At 38.7% G+C, this 16,239-nt stretch overlaps 1 protein-coding gene and 1 pseudogene across 1 annotated transcript in view; one reads left to right on the top strand and one right to left on the bottom strand.

Moving 5' to 3' along the window:
* The window catches only part of Elovl4 (ELOVL fatty acid elongase 4), a 29,072-nt gene extending 21,826 nt beyond the window's left edge, over positions 1-7,246 (bottom strand). The window contains exon 1 of the mRNA XM_046432524.2: positions 6,857-7,246. Coding sequence (XP_046288480.1) covers positions 6,857-6,956 — 100 coding nt within the window. The 5' untranslated portion in view covers positions 6,957-7,246. The remainder of the gene's footprint in view (positions 1-6,856) is intronic.
* A 1,629-nt stretch (positions 7,247-8,875) lies between these two features.
* On the top strand, positions 8,876-10,948 carry LOC124083336 (large ribosomal subunit protein eL33-like; annotated as a pseudogene).
* The last annotated feature ends 5,291 nt before the right edge of the window (positions 10,949-16,239 follow it).

Below are 16,239 nucleotides of genomic sequence, written 5' to 3'. Positions count from 1 at the left end.
TCAAGCAATATTGAGATGACAGGTATAGTGATGTAGCAACAAGTGCTGTTTCAAAGCAGGTGCAACAATAAGAGAAAGCAAAAATAACTAAATAAAAATCTGTTATTCTTACTATTTTGGGAGTCTGATAACAGACTGTTGTTGAAAATTATTTCAATTACTTTACAGAATGAAGCTTTTGAATTTCTGATGAAAGCGTTCACCTGAAATCGCTTTGCCTATTTAAAGAACAAAGAAATGACATATATATCCAGAACTTTAGAGCCAGGCAGGACCTTAGAGATTATCTATTCAACCCTGTTAATTTACAGATGAAAAAGTTGAAGATTGGAGAAGCAAAGGGACTTGTCCAAACTTTTACAGCTAATTAGCAGCAGCCCCACCACTAAAGCTTGGGCCATCTAAACCTCAGTCCAGAGTGCTTTCCATTGACTACACCATGCTGCCGTCCTCACTTCCACACAAATCACAATGCTTCTGCATAGAAAATGAAGAGAAAGGAATAATTATATCTGATTTTATATGCTTTGTGGTACTAAATGACTTAATGGTTCAACCATTCATTAGATTGAGTCAACATCAATTGAATTTATGACTGACAGCTGATAGACATCATTAAAAAAAACTTGTTCTTACAGGGGTCTAAAGTTTTATTAGCATTTAGCAACCACAAAATATCACCATGCAATATTATGCTAGATTAAGAGGTATATGTTGGGAAGAAAAATATATAGAAGTGAAGGAGTAAATCATAATGAAGGTGTGTAAAGAGTTCAGAACTAGAGCCACAGGAGGAATGGCACAAGCAAATGAACAAGTTACTGCTAAAATCAATGCGTTCAACAAATAAACAATAATGAACGGGCAAATTAACTAAACACACATGTCTAAACAAGAACTACAAATGGCCAACAGACACATAAAAAAATGCTCAACACCCTTAGCAATCAGGAAAAAGCAAATCAAAAGTACACTGAGATTTCATCTCCAGTCAGAATGGCCACCATCAAGAATACAAATAATAAATGCTAGCAAGGATGTGGGGGAAAAGATAAACTTAGTACATTGTTCTTGGGGCTTCAAATTAGCACAACCACTATGAAAAGCACTACAGAGATTTCTTAAAAGACTAAGAATGAATTCATCCTAGGACCCAGCTTTCCCATTCCTTGATAGTTATCAGAACTAAAATCAGCATACTACAGTGATACATGCATACCAATGTTTATAGCAGGATAACCCACAATAGCCAAGTTATGGAACCAGCCTAAGTGTCCATCAACAGATGAACTGATAAAGAAAATGTGGTATAATACTCAATGACATTTTATTCATCTACAAAGAAGAATGAATCATGTCATTCAGTGGAAAATGAATGGAACTGTAGAACATCATGGTAAGTGAAATAAGCCAAACTCAGAAAGTCAAGGTCAAATGTTTTCTCTCAATTGCAGAAGCAACAGAGAAATAGAGGATTGAAAAGGAGATGCGGGTGGGGGGCTCTCATGAAAACAGAAGGGAAATCAACAGAGTTAAAAAAGGGGGATTGAAAGAGGAAAGGAAAGGAGGGCACGGGTAGTACATGTCCATATATGAACATATCACAATGAATCCCAGTTTTTTTATTTTTTACATAATGCATTTATTAATATAGAGATATATATGTATATATACTTAAGCGCAGTAATTGAAATAATAAGAGTAGTAGGCAAATCAGAAGACTAGAGCAAATAGATGGGGGAGAGAGGTAGGAAGGGAAAAGAAAGGTACTGGGGAATAAGATTGACCAGATTTTGTTATTTAAGAACAAATATGGCTCAATGAATAGCACTCTTATGTCTAATTATAATGTGCTAACAACAATAAATAAAGACAATGTACTCATTCAAGGGAACCAACTATTTCAGGCAATCATGATCAGAGAAATGGTTTTATGAGGCAGGGATGAAGGGTATCTGGAGAGAGGTAAATGGAGGCAAAAATCAGTAAAGGCGAGGGCCATGGTGTAATGAGACACATAAAGGTAGACATGGACACATTTTGCTGAAGGGCCAGTGAATTACCCAAGCTGGTAAGAGCAGCAGAACTATGGGCAGGGGAATGCCAAATGACCCAGTTAAGAAAGTTCATTTGAAAACTGGTTCTGAAAGCCAGGTATTTCTTCCCTTCCATCTTCTAAAAGCCCAAACCCACATGGTTGTTAAATAATATACTCTAATACATTCTTATTCTGAGGGAAAATAAAACTATAGCACCTTGATTTGTTACAGGCATAATGTCCTCATAATGAGATGGAAGAAAGAGGCATGCAGGATGAGAAAAAACATACTACACAACTCTTCTCTGTGTGCTGACATATACCTGATTCAGAATAAAAGTGGCTCAATCAATGAGGGATAACACTTATGTTAACAGTGTTAAATCATTCACAGATGACATTATCATGTGACCTGAGGGAAAATAAAACAAACTGACCAAGCATTTTGTGGCTCATCAGATCACAAAAAGCACTGTCTGAAGTATGCAACACTTCTGAAAATTCTGCCTTCTGAACCCAAAGATTTTAACAGCATAAACTGTCCTGGCACCAGTTAGAATCTTCATTGTTTACCCTCCTAGAATTCCACTGGCAATAGTATATTTTGCTATCTATGCTACTGTTGAAGAGTAGATAAGCACATTAGTCGTTCAAGTCCAGGAGTCTGCAATCTCAATTCAGACTGTGGTGAAGGAAGAAAACCAAAGCCACCACCAAAAAACTAAATTGGTATTGTGGCTGGTTATGAGATAAGACCTCACTGAAATCACTGACCAAGGGAGATACCATCTTAGAAGTGGGTAATGTTCCACAAATTTGTTTTTAATAAGCTGTTTAGAACTTACCTCTCTTTATCAAAGAAGCATTAAAAATGGTAACTGGGTTCCCGGGCATAGTCAAACACAGCTTATTAAAATAATACTGTGACAAATAAAGCTAATACAATAAACATGCTACACAATATTTAAAACACGTGCTTCTCAAGGCCTAGTGATCTGGAGGATAAATCTGTTTTTATTCCATCTTATTAGAGTTGAACGTCCCCTCCTACATCAAACCTGGAAGATTCAGTGAGCCTTACACACAATCCCAGGTTCTCCAGTTTTAGTCACTGTTCCCCTTGTTTTTGATACCCTCTGCCCTAGTTTACACATGCAAACTTCTGATTGTTCCTTTCAATCGAACAGGGGTAAGGAATCTGTGGGATAACTGATAAACTGATAAACATTCTAAAAACAGGGCTGTCTATTGTTTCCACAACTCAAGACTGAGGTGGTGGTGAATAAGCAGAGATGAGAGGGGTAGAGTAGGACAATATTGACCTTCTTCAGGCCCAGCTAGGCCTTACTCTGTCAGATCACATGGCTGTCAGACAATGATATCTAGGAAAGGTGAACCAGACAGTGACCCAGAATGACTGTATGCTGCGACATACAATGACAAGTGTTCCCCACCTCTCTCCAGAATCTAGAACTGTGCCTGCACATAGCAAGCACCTATGGAAAGAATGAATGATAATATAAACCTGGGTTCCAAGTTTTGTCATCATCTTATGAGAGTCCTCTCTCCTTCTGTACCACTCACCCTTCTCCCTTCTAATCCTTCCAAAGTGAATTCAAGAACCAGCCACTCTGGCCTTTTATAGTCCAACTTCAACCACCAAGTAGATAAACATTTTCTGTAGGGTGTTGTAAGTCACTACTCCTGAACAGAGGAGTAGTGACAACAACCCCCAACACACACGTGCACCTGTACCCTATGCACAAATGATTCCTCTCTATAACCATGTGGTCAGAAAGAAATGTAGTGGCTCAGGAGACATGTGGTTTTACTGAAAGCATCTACTAACTTTTGTGTGTGTGTGTGTGGTGCTGGGGATCAAGCACAGGGCCTTATGCATACAAGACAAGCACTCTACCAACTGAGCTATATCCCAAGCACCCTACTAACTTTTTAAGATATTCATATGCTAAATGTTGGGTACACATAAAATTATTAATAAGCATTTATTAAAAGAATGTAGTAACAACTTATTTAATGAACAGTAATGAATAATATGAAAATTTTGAGTATTTGTATAATGGGAAATATTTAAATTCCTCACTTATTAAAATTTATGTATAACTTTCCTTAGTTAGATATACCCTTTGAGCCTAGGATACCAGTCCTATCATTTTAATGAACTCATAAAAGTAAAGGAATAGAAGAAAAAAACAAACAAAATGTCATGAGAATACATTCTCCAATACCATCAATTGATACAAAGTCCCATACCAGTCTACACTTTTTTTCTAATGTAAACCAACATTAACTTCCTTATCCTAGTATCTAAACATATAATATAGGAAATTAAAAATTATTTTTATTGTTTTCTAAAATAGTTCTTTCAAAGTTTCAACTCACAATGTATAAAATGTTAATGCTATACTAAAAGTAACATTTTCAGTGTTAACATGTTAACAACCACATGTATTGCTAAATATATGCCTTTGAAACGCCCAGTTTCTATATGTTGCTTTTGATATGCTTTATTAAATAGCAATATTTGATATAAAAGCTGAAAATGAGATTTTTCCAGAAACTGCCCTAGGGCAAAAATCTCTTGGACCATCAAATGTACTCCATAAATCTGTAACTATTCCTGTTATGATAATGCAAAGTAGATAAGTTTATTTGAGCTTTGGTAGAAACCTCAATGGAGAGACATTTAATGAGGTAATAAAAGGGAAAGAAGCACATAATCACGGTCAGGAAGGAGGCGCTCCAGGGCAGGGGCCTGCTCATTTCTTGCTCCTCCTGAATAACGTGCATCCTTTCATCACACTCATCACTATTTCTCAAGACCATCTTTCTCGCCCATTTTTATTTCCCTCTTTCCAAACATCTGACTCACCAACTTTTCTTCAACCTCATCTAAGAAGCCTCCTTTTCTATTTCGAAGCCCCCTTACCCATATTTTCATGAAATTTTGCCAAAAAGAAATGCCCTTCGTATCAAAACACTGATGGGGTCCCACAAAAGGCACACCAAGAGCAGAGAAAGGAGGGGAGTGGGAGATCAGGGGCTCCAAGGACTTGACATATGTTCTGCCTAAACCTGAAAAAATGCTCCTTGATACACAGCAGCAAGGTAGAACAGACTGTAGCCACTAAGCCTCTCTGTTGGTTAAAAAATACCTATGCCTACACAAGGTAGCTCATTACAGAAGGCCAGGAAGCAGTCTCAGGTTTCGTAAGTAGATAGTCAAGAGCACTGACAAATATCTTCCCTTTGACCTCCCACTGTGTTCCAGTGGCTACCACTTCTCACTTTTGGTGCACCATATTATATTATTCTACATGCCCTCCAAAGCCCAGTGGCAAGCTTTCAGCAGGTGAGTACACTAAACTTCCTGTTCCACTCATGGTCTCTTTCTTTCCATGAGTACAGAAAGGAATTAACCATCACAGAAAGCTGTATCCTATCTTTGTTCCCAATTTTTATTTCTGAGACTCAGGAGATGAGAAAGCTCCAGGATAGGAAGGGAATGAGAACTCTTAAGTGTGGTCTGGCTGTAAGGACATCGGAGAAACTCGACAATGTCTAACTCCAAATATGCAAAGCACAATTACCTGCCAAGAGCTTGTCTGATATTCAACTGTGTAATGGGAAGCCTTGATGCCATGTTAAAAGAAGCTAAATCACATAGATGAAGAAAAGGGTCTGCCTCCCCAGTTTTTGCAGGTACAACATAAGGTCAATGTGATAATACATTGAAGAAAGACTTCAAGAAGAAACGCTCCATTAAAACCTGCCTTTTAACCATTTATAGTTGCAATAGCTTACCAAATGGCTCACTTTTCCAGTGAGATCTGAAAAAAACACTTTTCTAAAGAAGTCAATGCTCTAATACCAAAAGCAACAAAGCAAATGAAGAAACAGTGAAATGGAAAAATGCCTAATATCACAGTTGCTTCTGCTAGGAAAGCAGAAATTAACCAAATGACACTTCTGTCAAATAAGCTAACCAGCTAAAGGAAGTTTGCTAAGAAAACCGTGTGTATGTAGGTGTCTGGGACAACCTCTAGGTGCTGCCGTGGAGACCCCTTTCCTAAAGACTCATTTCCTTCCCGGTGTTTCGGCCTCCCCCTCCCCCTGACAACACTGCAGTGCGCAAAGCCATTCTAGACAATCATTTCAGATAGATTTGCTATTGAAAAAGCCTCAGAAACACTCTTCAAAGAGTCCAATAATGCTATTTTACTTTTAAGTCTAAATTATACTATAAATGGATGAGCTGGATAGAAGAGAATATCTGCAAGGGGTTGTCAAAGCAACCAGGAGGGCTGAAGTACAGAAGAGCTACAGTTGGAGCCCTCCTTCCTCTCCAGCCCTCTCTCCACACGAATATTACTAAAGGTCAAAACAATGCTGTGTATAGGGCAGAACTGTGAGATGAGCTTGAGAGATTTGGGAGTGTAGGGTGGGGCGGTTCCTGCGAGGAGCTCTTGGACGCACAGGCTCCATCTAATGTCAGCTCCCGCATCCGAGGAGCTGATGAGAGATGGTGGAAGCTCTGAAGAAAATCCAGCGAGCGTCTGGGAGGGTTAGGGGGGTGGGGGAGGCCTTAACGTTCGGATCAGATTAACCAATGCACAACCATAGTGCCCGCGCCCCTGCACCTGCGCTGATCTGGGGCACCCCTAACAGCCACAGGGTAGTGGGGGTTACAGGAACAGGGACCCGGCTCTGAGATCTGGGCTGGCGGCTCAGAGGGAGGAGCCAAGACAGGCAGCGGCCCGCAAGACCAAGGGAAGATGGAGAAGTCAGTGCTTTTACCTGCGATGGACCAGGTCCAGCGGTAGAACTCCACGGTGTCGTTGAGCGCCGTGGACACCACGTTCAGGACACTACCTGGCTCCGAGTCCAGAAGCCCCATCGAGGCGATAAGAGGGAGCTGGAGACGGCAAGAGAAAAGCGGAGACCCCGCTAAAGGATTGACCTCGGAGGCTAAGGCCGAGGGGGCGAGCGGCGCTGGGGACCCTTCTAACGGCGGGGCCCAGCTGCGTCTCTCCTCCTCCTCCCGGCGCCGCTGCGGTAGGGACCGGCGACAGCGGAGTCAATGAGCTGGGCACAGCAGAAGGTGTCGTCAAGGTTCCCAAGAGGAGGAGGAGGAGGAGGAGGAGGTCCCGCCGCGAGCGCTGGTGCTGCACCACTCTGCTGCCTCGCGTCGCCGCAGCTCCAATCTCCTCCGCTGGCGTCACGTGGCCGCGCGCGGGGGCGGGGGGCTGGAGCGCCCCTCCTCCCGCCCGCGCTCTGGGAGTCAATTGCGCAGGGGTGCTGCGGTCGGCGGGTGGCGAGTGTCACGCTCGCGCAGGCGCGCGCAGTCCTTCTGCCTCGCCCCCCTCCTTTTCCCTTGCCCTCCAGAGCGAGACACCTGGGTCCTGCTTTCTGTTGCACCCCCCCCACCCCCCAGTGTCTCCATCCTCCTCCCCCGCCTACCTCGAGGGCATCAGGCTCCTGCGGAGGAGTATGTCGCCTTTCCACGGGTGACCTCGTATCCTTCCCGGATGCGTCCTGGCAAAGAGGACGGAAAAAAATGGGTGTTTTGTGAGCAAGATGAGGTAGGCGAGGTACCTGTCGCTCACCTCGATTTCACTTGTGTTATTGTTTCCTTCTCCTTCCCCAGCACATGTTCGTCACCCTGACAAGGGAAATGCATGAATTTTCCCTCTAAATACGTGAAGGGATATTTGTTTTTCATGCTACAGCGATGGACTTTATGGTCTACTTATTTGCAAATGAACAAACAATTGAATGAATGCTTGCGTGTGCTCCGTAGACTTTTTTATTGTACCTGAAATGATCAAAGTAATACGTTCGTGCTAAATTAGGCCACTAGCAGTTCACAGAAGAGGGAGAAGTGAGAAGAGACTAAGGTTAGAGAAGTTTTCTGGGATCTGGTGGAACTGAAGTGAATCTTAAGGAAAATGCTTAGGAGACGGGGTAATCTATTCAACGGAGGAAAACAAATTATTATTTTTTTAAACTTGTTAAGAAAGTAGGAGTCAATAAAAAAGGCTACCTCTGAAACATAGCAAAAATACACTACATTACAATTTGTAATTTGATAGTAACTGACATAAAAACATCTTTGAGAATCATGCAACAACCAACTCATCTGCTTGATATTTAAATGTGTCACCTACATTTTGTTTAACCTTTTCTCTGCTTGTTGATTTAGGATGTGTCAGTTTAAAGGACACTGAGTCAACTGTGATTTCTTCAGCCTTCTGACATTGTTAAAATAATGTGAATAGTAGCTTTTATCACATTTATTTTATTTATTTCCCAGTTGACCCGGTTATATATTTTTCATCTTTATTTCATATTAGAAGCATCCTAAAGGATAACAGTTCTTTTTGGTTACCTGATGAGCCCCTAATCCTGTGCTTTAAGTATCAAAATATCGATAACGACATATTATAACTTACACTTCTTTCAGAGCATAATGGGGATTAAGTGGCAGGAACTTTAGGGAGATAAGGTAATTAAAAGTAATTGATTTATTGTATAACTCAAGCAACCATAGTCTTCTTTAAATGTTTTATTCTTGAAATTCACCAAATCATCCAAGATGTAATTTATTAATTGGTCAAATATATATAGTTTTGTGACTGATTAGTTAAGTTATGTGACTGATTCTAGTAGCTATAGAAAAATTCTAGTCAAGTTTCTCCATTTATAGAGTAAAGATTGACTCATTTAATTTGATGATTTAACAAAGTACAGGATAGTTTGAACTTTCTATATTGTAGAATACTGCATGTTTTTTAGGGAGAACAGATTCCTACCCTCATGGCCATTCACACAAACAAAACCTCTTCATCTTATTTAATGCGATGTAAAATTGTTAAACCAGTTTTACTTGGCCTCTCTTCTACAGTAGGGACCAGTCTAAATTCCTTATTCACTAGGGGGCGCCAGTCACATACAACAAAATCATAGACAAGAGATGGTAAATATAGAGAATGGCAGTTCTACCTGTATCTCCTTGTGCACACTCTACCTGAAAGCATAGTACTGTTATTTACATTTATGAGCTGTCCAAACATACACCAAGAACTAGGGCCACAAAATTTACCCACTCTGGGGGTTTTATTCAGAAATAAAGAAGAACGAAATTATGTCCTTTGCAGGAAAATAGATAGAACTGGAAACCATAATTTTGAGCAAATTAAATTAGATTCAGAGAGAAAAATATTTTATATTTATCCTCTTAGGTGTAAGCTAGAGGGGGAAAATGGGGGGAGGAGGTGCCATGAAATTAGAAGGGTGGCCAGTATCATAGAGGAAGGAGAAAAGGGGGAAGGAGAATGGAAAGGGGGAGGTTGCGTTTGGGAATAAAATTGATTAAATTGTGTTGTTTATATATGTGCAAATATGCCACAATGAAACCACATATTATGTATAATTGAAGTACACCAAAAATTAAAAAAAAATTTAAAAAGGAAAAAGAGCCCAGCAACTCTAGAGTTCTATTACCTGGCATGAAGTCTACAATCTGGTATTCAATTCACAAGTGGTTTACAAAAACTAATGACAGTCCAGAACCAACACCTGCTGGGTTTTAATGTGCCCCCCAAAGTTCATGTGTTGGAAACTTAATCCCCAGTGCAACAGGTTGGAAGTTGGGGTCTAATGGGAGTTTTTTAGGTCACAAGGGCTCCACCCTCATGAATAGATTAATGCCAATTATAAAAGAACATGAAGCTGTGAGTTTGACTTCTCATGGGTGTACACTCTTTTACCTATCCACTTTTTACCAGAGGATGATGCAGCAAGAAAGTCCTCACTAGATGTAGCTCCTTGATTCTGGAATTCCTAACCTTCAGAGCTGTAAGAAATAAATCTGTTCTTTATAAATCATCCAATCTTGGGCATTCCTAAGATGCCTAAGCACAAAACAGACTAAGGGAAGAAAATGGGTATTGAGAAGTGGGGCTGTTGCTATAACAAATATTTGAAAATGTGGAAGTAGCTTTAGAACTGGGTAATAAGTAGAGACTTAATGCGTCTCAGAACATAGACTAGAAAAAGCCTAGATTGCCCTGAATTAATTGGTAAAGGCAGGAGTGATGAAGGCTCAGAAGAAAATTGAGTTGGAGGGTGGGAGGATCCAAATCTTCTTAAGGAGTGCTTAAGTCGTCACAACCAGAATGTTATTAGAAATATGGACAGTGAAGTCCATTCTGATTGTGCCTCTGGTAGAAATGAGGAACAGAGTATTGGCAACTGGGGTAAAGACCACTTTTTATTACAAGGTGGCAAAGAACTTGACTGAATTGTGTCCATGTCCAAGGGCTTCATGAAAGGCAGAATTAAAGAGCAAGGAACTAGGATATCTGATAGAAGAAATTTCTAAGCCAAATAGTGAAAGGGCCAAATACTTTTAAATGCATACAGTAAGATGCAAGGGGAGATATTTGAAAACTTTGCTCTGACTTAAATACTTGTGTCCATACCCATGGCTCTTTCTTCCATTTTGGAACCTGTGGTTGCTTGCTAGAAGTAGGACTTCTAAAAGGCAAATGTTTCTGGAAGGCTGTAGTACAAGGTCATTTTTACTGGTGATAAACAAGGTCTCTGGAACCAAAAGAAGCACACAACTCTTCTTAAAATTGAAGGTGTTTATTCCCAAGATGAAACTGCATTCTTATTTGAGTAGGAGATGTGGTTATGTATACAATGAATGAAACAGTGGCACAGTGCCTCCTGGAAGCAAACCATACAAAACTAGAGTAATCTGGAGAAAGGTTAGCTTGTATCCATGAAAAGAGTGGCATGATTTGTGCCAAATCACAAAGCAACCTTTGTGCTAAGATCACTGGACACAAAATCTGTGTGATAACTGCACTCTCCAGGATTTAAATTAATGAAAAATAAATAAAAATGAATTTATCTTCTTGGATTTCTTTTAACTGCACATGGATATTTATAGCATCTTAATTCATAGTCACCCAAAACTGGAAGCAACCAAGATGTCCTGCAGCAGGTGAATGGATGACTATATTGTTGCATATTGTATAATGGAAAATTATTCTGAAATTTAAAAATTGAACTATCAAGCCATGAAAAGACTTGGATGACATTTAAAAGCATAAATTCAGAATTCTGGGTTGGGGTTTTGGCTCAGTGGTAGAGATTTTGCCTAGAATATATGAGGCACTGGGTTCAATGCTCAGCACCACACAAGGAAGGAAGAAGGGAAGGAAGGAAGGAAGGAAGGAAGGAAGGAAGGAAGGAAGGAAGGAAGGGAGGGAGGGAGGGAGGAAGGGAGGGAGGGAGGGTTACTTATTGTGTCCATCTACAACTAAAAATATTTCAAAAACAAAATAAATACATATTTCTAAGTGAAAGAAACCAATCTGAAAACGCCACGTACTATATGGTTCTAATTATTTGACATTTCTGGAAAGGCAAAACTATAAAGATAGTAAAAATATCTATGGCTGTCAGGTTCTCCGAGGGAAAGCAGGTTGAACATGTGAAGTAAAGATGGTTTTTTAGAATACTGAAACTATTTCATATGATACTGTAATAGTGGATAAATGACACTTGTGCATTCTTCACAATGCATAAAACTTTACAAGCAAAGAGTAAACACTGACATATGTAAATTTTTAAAAATCACTCAGGATGGAGATCCCAAGATAGAATACAGACTGTCACTAAAGAATCTAACTGTATTTCAAAAACATACAAAACCTCACGGAAGGGGGTTGAGGTAAAATTTGCTGACCTAAATGCATTTGAAAATGAGTAATCTCTAAGATTAAGGAATCACGAACTACACATAGGCAATGTACTGTAGTCCACAGGATTATTTCCCTCGGTGGAATGAATCAACAGTTCTGATACTGCTATGTGTGTGCGCTGAAATTGAACATTAAGTAAACAGATGGCAGATGGTAGAAGCCAGTTTCTTACTGTTGGAAGTGTAAGTTCGTAGGTAGGAAAAGAGGAGAGGCTAGAATGGTCCATGTGGTGACAGGGTTGGATATATCAGCACGAACTTATTTTTGGCTTAATGTTGATACTAATGGTTACGTATAGATGTATTTTTAAATATGTATGTATTCACAGGTTAGTATACTCACATTATTTCCTGCTCTGTGGGTTGAGAGGGCTTAGAAACAGTGGCACTCTTCTAGCAGCAAGCACACCTAGTGCCCAGATCTGGGTTTCTAAGGCCATTTTCCAAAGTAACCAAAGATCCTTTAAAAAAAAATATTGGTTCTAGAACAGGGATCGAATATGTGTATGATGAGCCTGTAGCAAGAAAATCCTTGTATGGGCATGGCAGAGGGACACAAGAGCCAACTGAAAGAGATCCAGTGCCTAAAGCTGTAACATTTTTCAGTAACATGTTAGATAAATACTACTGTATTATAACCAAAGCATAGCCAGTTACAGTGACATACACCTATAGTCCCAGCACCATGGGAGGCTAAGGCTGGAGGATTGCAACTTCAAGGCCATCCTCAGCCACTTAGTGAGGCCTGAAACAACTTTAGTGAGACCCTGTCTCAAGATTAAAAAAAAAAAAATTTAAAAGGCTTGAATGTAGTTTAGTGGTAAATCATCCCTGGGTTTAATTCTCAGTACCAATAACAACAACAAAATACATACATAAATATGTGTGTGTGTGTGTGTGTATACACACATATGTATATATACATATATATTTATCACCAAATTACAAAATAAATAACCATGAGTCTGTACTAAAGTAAATAAATAAATAATCTTTGAAGACAAATCCCAAATATTTTATGTAAATCTCTGCCTTTAAAGAGGAAAAGCATAACACCCAATTCATTAAATGTGAGCTACACACAGTGACTTCTTTCCAAAAAAGTGCATAATAGAAAGAGGAAAAGAAGAATAGCTTCACAATGGATAAACCTCACAAACACTTCCTCAACCAGGTTACCAAGATCAACATTGATGGTGACAAGAAATGTTGATAATATATATCTTTGTTCTAATGCAATGAAAATGACAGTTTACCTCTATGGTCTTGCTCCCCCAAACTCTACATGTGTTTACCTCTATGGTCTTGCTCCCCCAAACTCTACCTGTGAAAAATATCAGACAGGTTCCAATCAAGTGACATTCTATAAAATATCTAACTGGTACTCCTCAAAAGTGTCAAGGTCATCAAAAACAAGGAAAGTCTGACAAACTGTCATAGCTTCAAGAAAAACCTAAAAGACATGAAAACTAAAAGAATGTGGTATCCTGGATGGGATGCTGGAACAAAAAAGGAACATTAGGTAAAAATTAAGGAAATCTGCATAAAGTACAGACTCCATACTGGTTCTGTCACTGTGACAAATGTACCATACTAATGGGAAAGATGTTAGTAAGGGAACTGAATGTGGGATATGGGAACTCTGTATTATCTTTGCCAATTCTATGTATATCTTAAACTGTTCTAAAAGATGAAGATTTTTAAAATCATAAATAATAATTTTAAAGTAAAAAAATTATAAGCTCTGAAGTAATTTCAATTTTAGGAATTGAAGATATAAAGTAAGTTTGATAATAGCACCTACAGTTTAGTTTGTTTTAAATTAAGTTTGATGATAATACCTATGGTATTAGCATATTATGCTGCTTAAATGAGGTCATTCATAGTAGTATGAGTATTCAATAATTGTCAGTAACTACTGTTCTTTTAATGATTCAAAACTGAATTAGGCACAATCCTCAAAGAACTGACAATCTAGTAGACATAAGTAAAAAGGTGAGCATAATAGAATGTAGTGATTGATGATAAGCAGCTCTTTATTTAATGTGTGACCTTGCATAATGAGTTAAGCCCGCTGCATCAGCCTCCAGCTAATGTAGCAATAATGATGATATTGATGATATTAACCTCAACAGCACTGATGACAAGATGAAGACAGAAGCATGAAGAGGTATGATGATATGAAATGAAAGAGTCTCCCAACTTTGGGGCTGTCTATGATGTATTAGAAAAGGTATTTGCTAAAGTGTATGTCATGAAAAAATCTTAACTAATGAATCTGTCCATTCAACAAAGATTCATTGAGTTTCTGTGTATGTTACACACTGTCTTTGTCTTGAAGATTTCCACAGTTTAGGGGGAAAGATAGATATAACAATAGTACAATAACTTCAACACAATGGAATAAGTGCAATGATTAGCTAAGAGCTTAGACATTACTCTCCACAGTCTAGCCAGTGTATGGAGGAGGAACCATGGAGGTCTTCCCCAAAGAGATGATTGATGTGTACCAACTCAGGACAGATTGGTAGTTCACATGGTGGACAGGTTAAGAGCAAATCTTGCAGATGAGAAATAGCACGATGTATGTACAGAATAAGAAGTAACTGAATGATGTTCAAGTATTGAGTTCAAGACAGGGAGTTTCAGATGAAGGAATTCAAGGACAAAGGCCTTGGGACATCATGTTAAGGAGCTTGGAGTTTTCCTATATGCAATCAGTATAAAGAGTTATAAACATGAATAACCAGATTATATTTTAGATAATTTTCTTGATTTGATGTTTGAAAGATGAATTTTAGGGGTCAAAACTCTTCACAAATAAACCAGTTTTGCAGTAGTGTAAGAAAAAAAATGATGAGTTTGGGAAGAGTGCAGCAGATGTTGAAATGGAGAAGAGACAGATTTTGTAAGGAAGAGGCAGAATTTGAAGAAGGAGGAAGGAGGAGGACTCAACAGGCAGCTCAAACGTGTGTCCAAAATGTCCCTGTTGATTATTCTCCATATATGTTCAGACAAATGTTTAAATAGGTCTGGGGATGGAAGGGATGGAAGCTCTTATATATATCATTTGCCAACTTCCATGATGCAAATACTCTCTCCATGACTGATTAAGCCTAGTGATCTTTCATCACTGATTGCAGAGTTGGAAGGAGATGCTCACAATCAATCCATATGAGTTAGTGAGAGTATGTTACAGCACAGCACTGATATGACCCCATCCAGTATATTACTCAGTTCTACCAATTACACCTTCAATATACGTCACATCTCTTGCACTTCTGTAACAAGAATCATCAACTCCTGCCCGGATGAGTCTTTCTGTTCAATCTTGCTTCCCTTCACCAGGGCAATCAGATCAATCCAATGCCATACTTATATGCTGCAGATGACTTCCCAACATTTTTAGGATAAAATCCTCTCTGTTATTACCAGCTGTACTGTGCATGCATATATTGGGTCTTGCCTATTAACACAAAGTCTCTCCCTAGGATATTCTTCAAACACACTTAGCTTTTCCCTCCTTGGGGTCTTTAATTCATCATCCCCTCTTCCTGAAATGTCCTGCTCCAAGCTCTTCTGGTTTCAGCTCATGTGTCTACTCATAAAGGCCTATTAATGGTGAACTCTGTCATCACTCAGTTTATTTCCTCCACAGTACTTATCATTAGCTAAAAATTATCTAACTGGAATGGAAATCTCCTTGTCTGTAACTCCTCCAGTTCTCCTGTGCCTAGTATACCATCCAAGACATCATTGGAGCTCAGCAAACATTTAAAGGATGAAAGAATAAATCACATTTATGGGTAGTAACTTGGATGATGGATAGAGAGAGATATAACCAACTGAAGCAGAGAATGGAAGAAGACAACTGAGTTTAGAGCTTGCAAAGATTTCATTCTCTTAGGACTATTCAGGTAAAGAGTCTATCATACTAAATTTGTATTTATATCAATTTTCATATACTATATCATATATACTAACATTTTGTCTCTCGGGGATATTTTAATTGAGAATATCATGATTTTTATGATAGCCAAATATAGTTTTGAGCCGAGAACAAAAGGAGGAAGAGATGGAACTGATAAGTACTGTTATCCTTCAGATTTGACTATTTAATTATATAATTGGATTTTTTTTTCATTTTTCCACTGTAAAATTAGTAAGTAGATTTTATATTGTACTGAAAACTTATATCCTTAATAATTTTGAAACCTGTCTTACTAGCTACTTGTGTAAAAACCGTATTTTAACAATTATGGAAACTTTTGATTATGTCCAAGGAACATTAAATTTATTCAAAAGTTAAAATATAAAATTTCAATGAAAGGATTTGCTTTATTCTCTATATGTTGCTATCTATATTACTATATTCAAGGAAATTAAAAGGAAGAAAATGATCTAA

Source organism: Marmota monax, unplaced genomic scaffold (genome assembly GCF_021218885.2).
Source record: "Marmota monax isolate L192 unplaced genomic scaffold, Marmota_monax_Labrador192_F-V1.1 WCK01_AAM20220418_F8-fsc00013, whole genome shotgun sequence".
Lineage (NCBI taxonomy): Eukaryota > Metazoa > Chordata > Mammalia > Rodentia > Sciuridae > Marmota > Marmota monax.
This window is presented reverse-complemented; position numbering and strand designations above follow the sequence as displayed.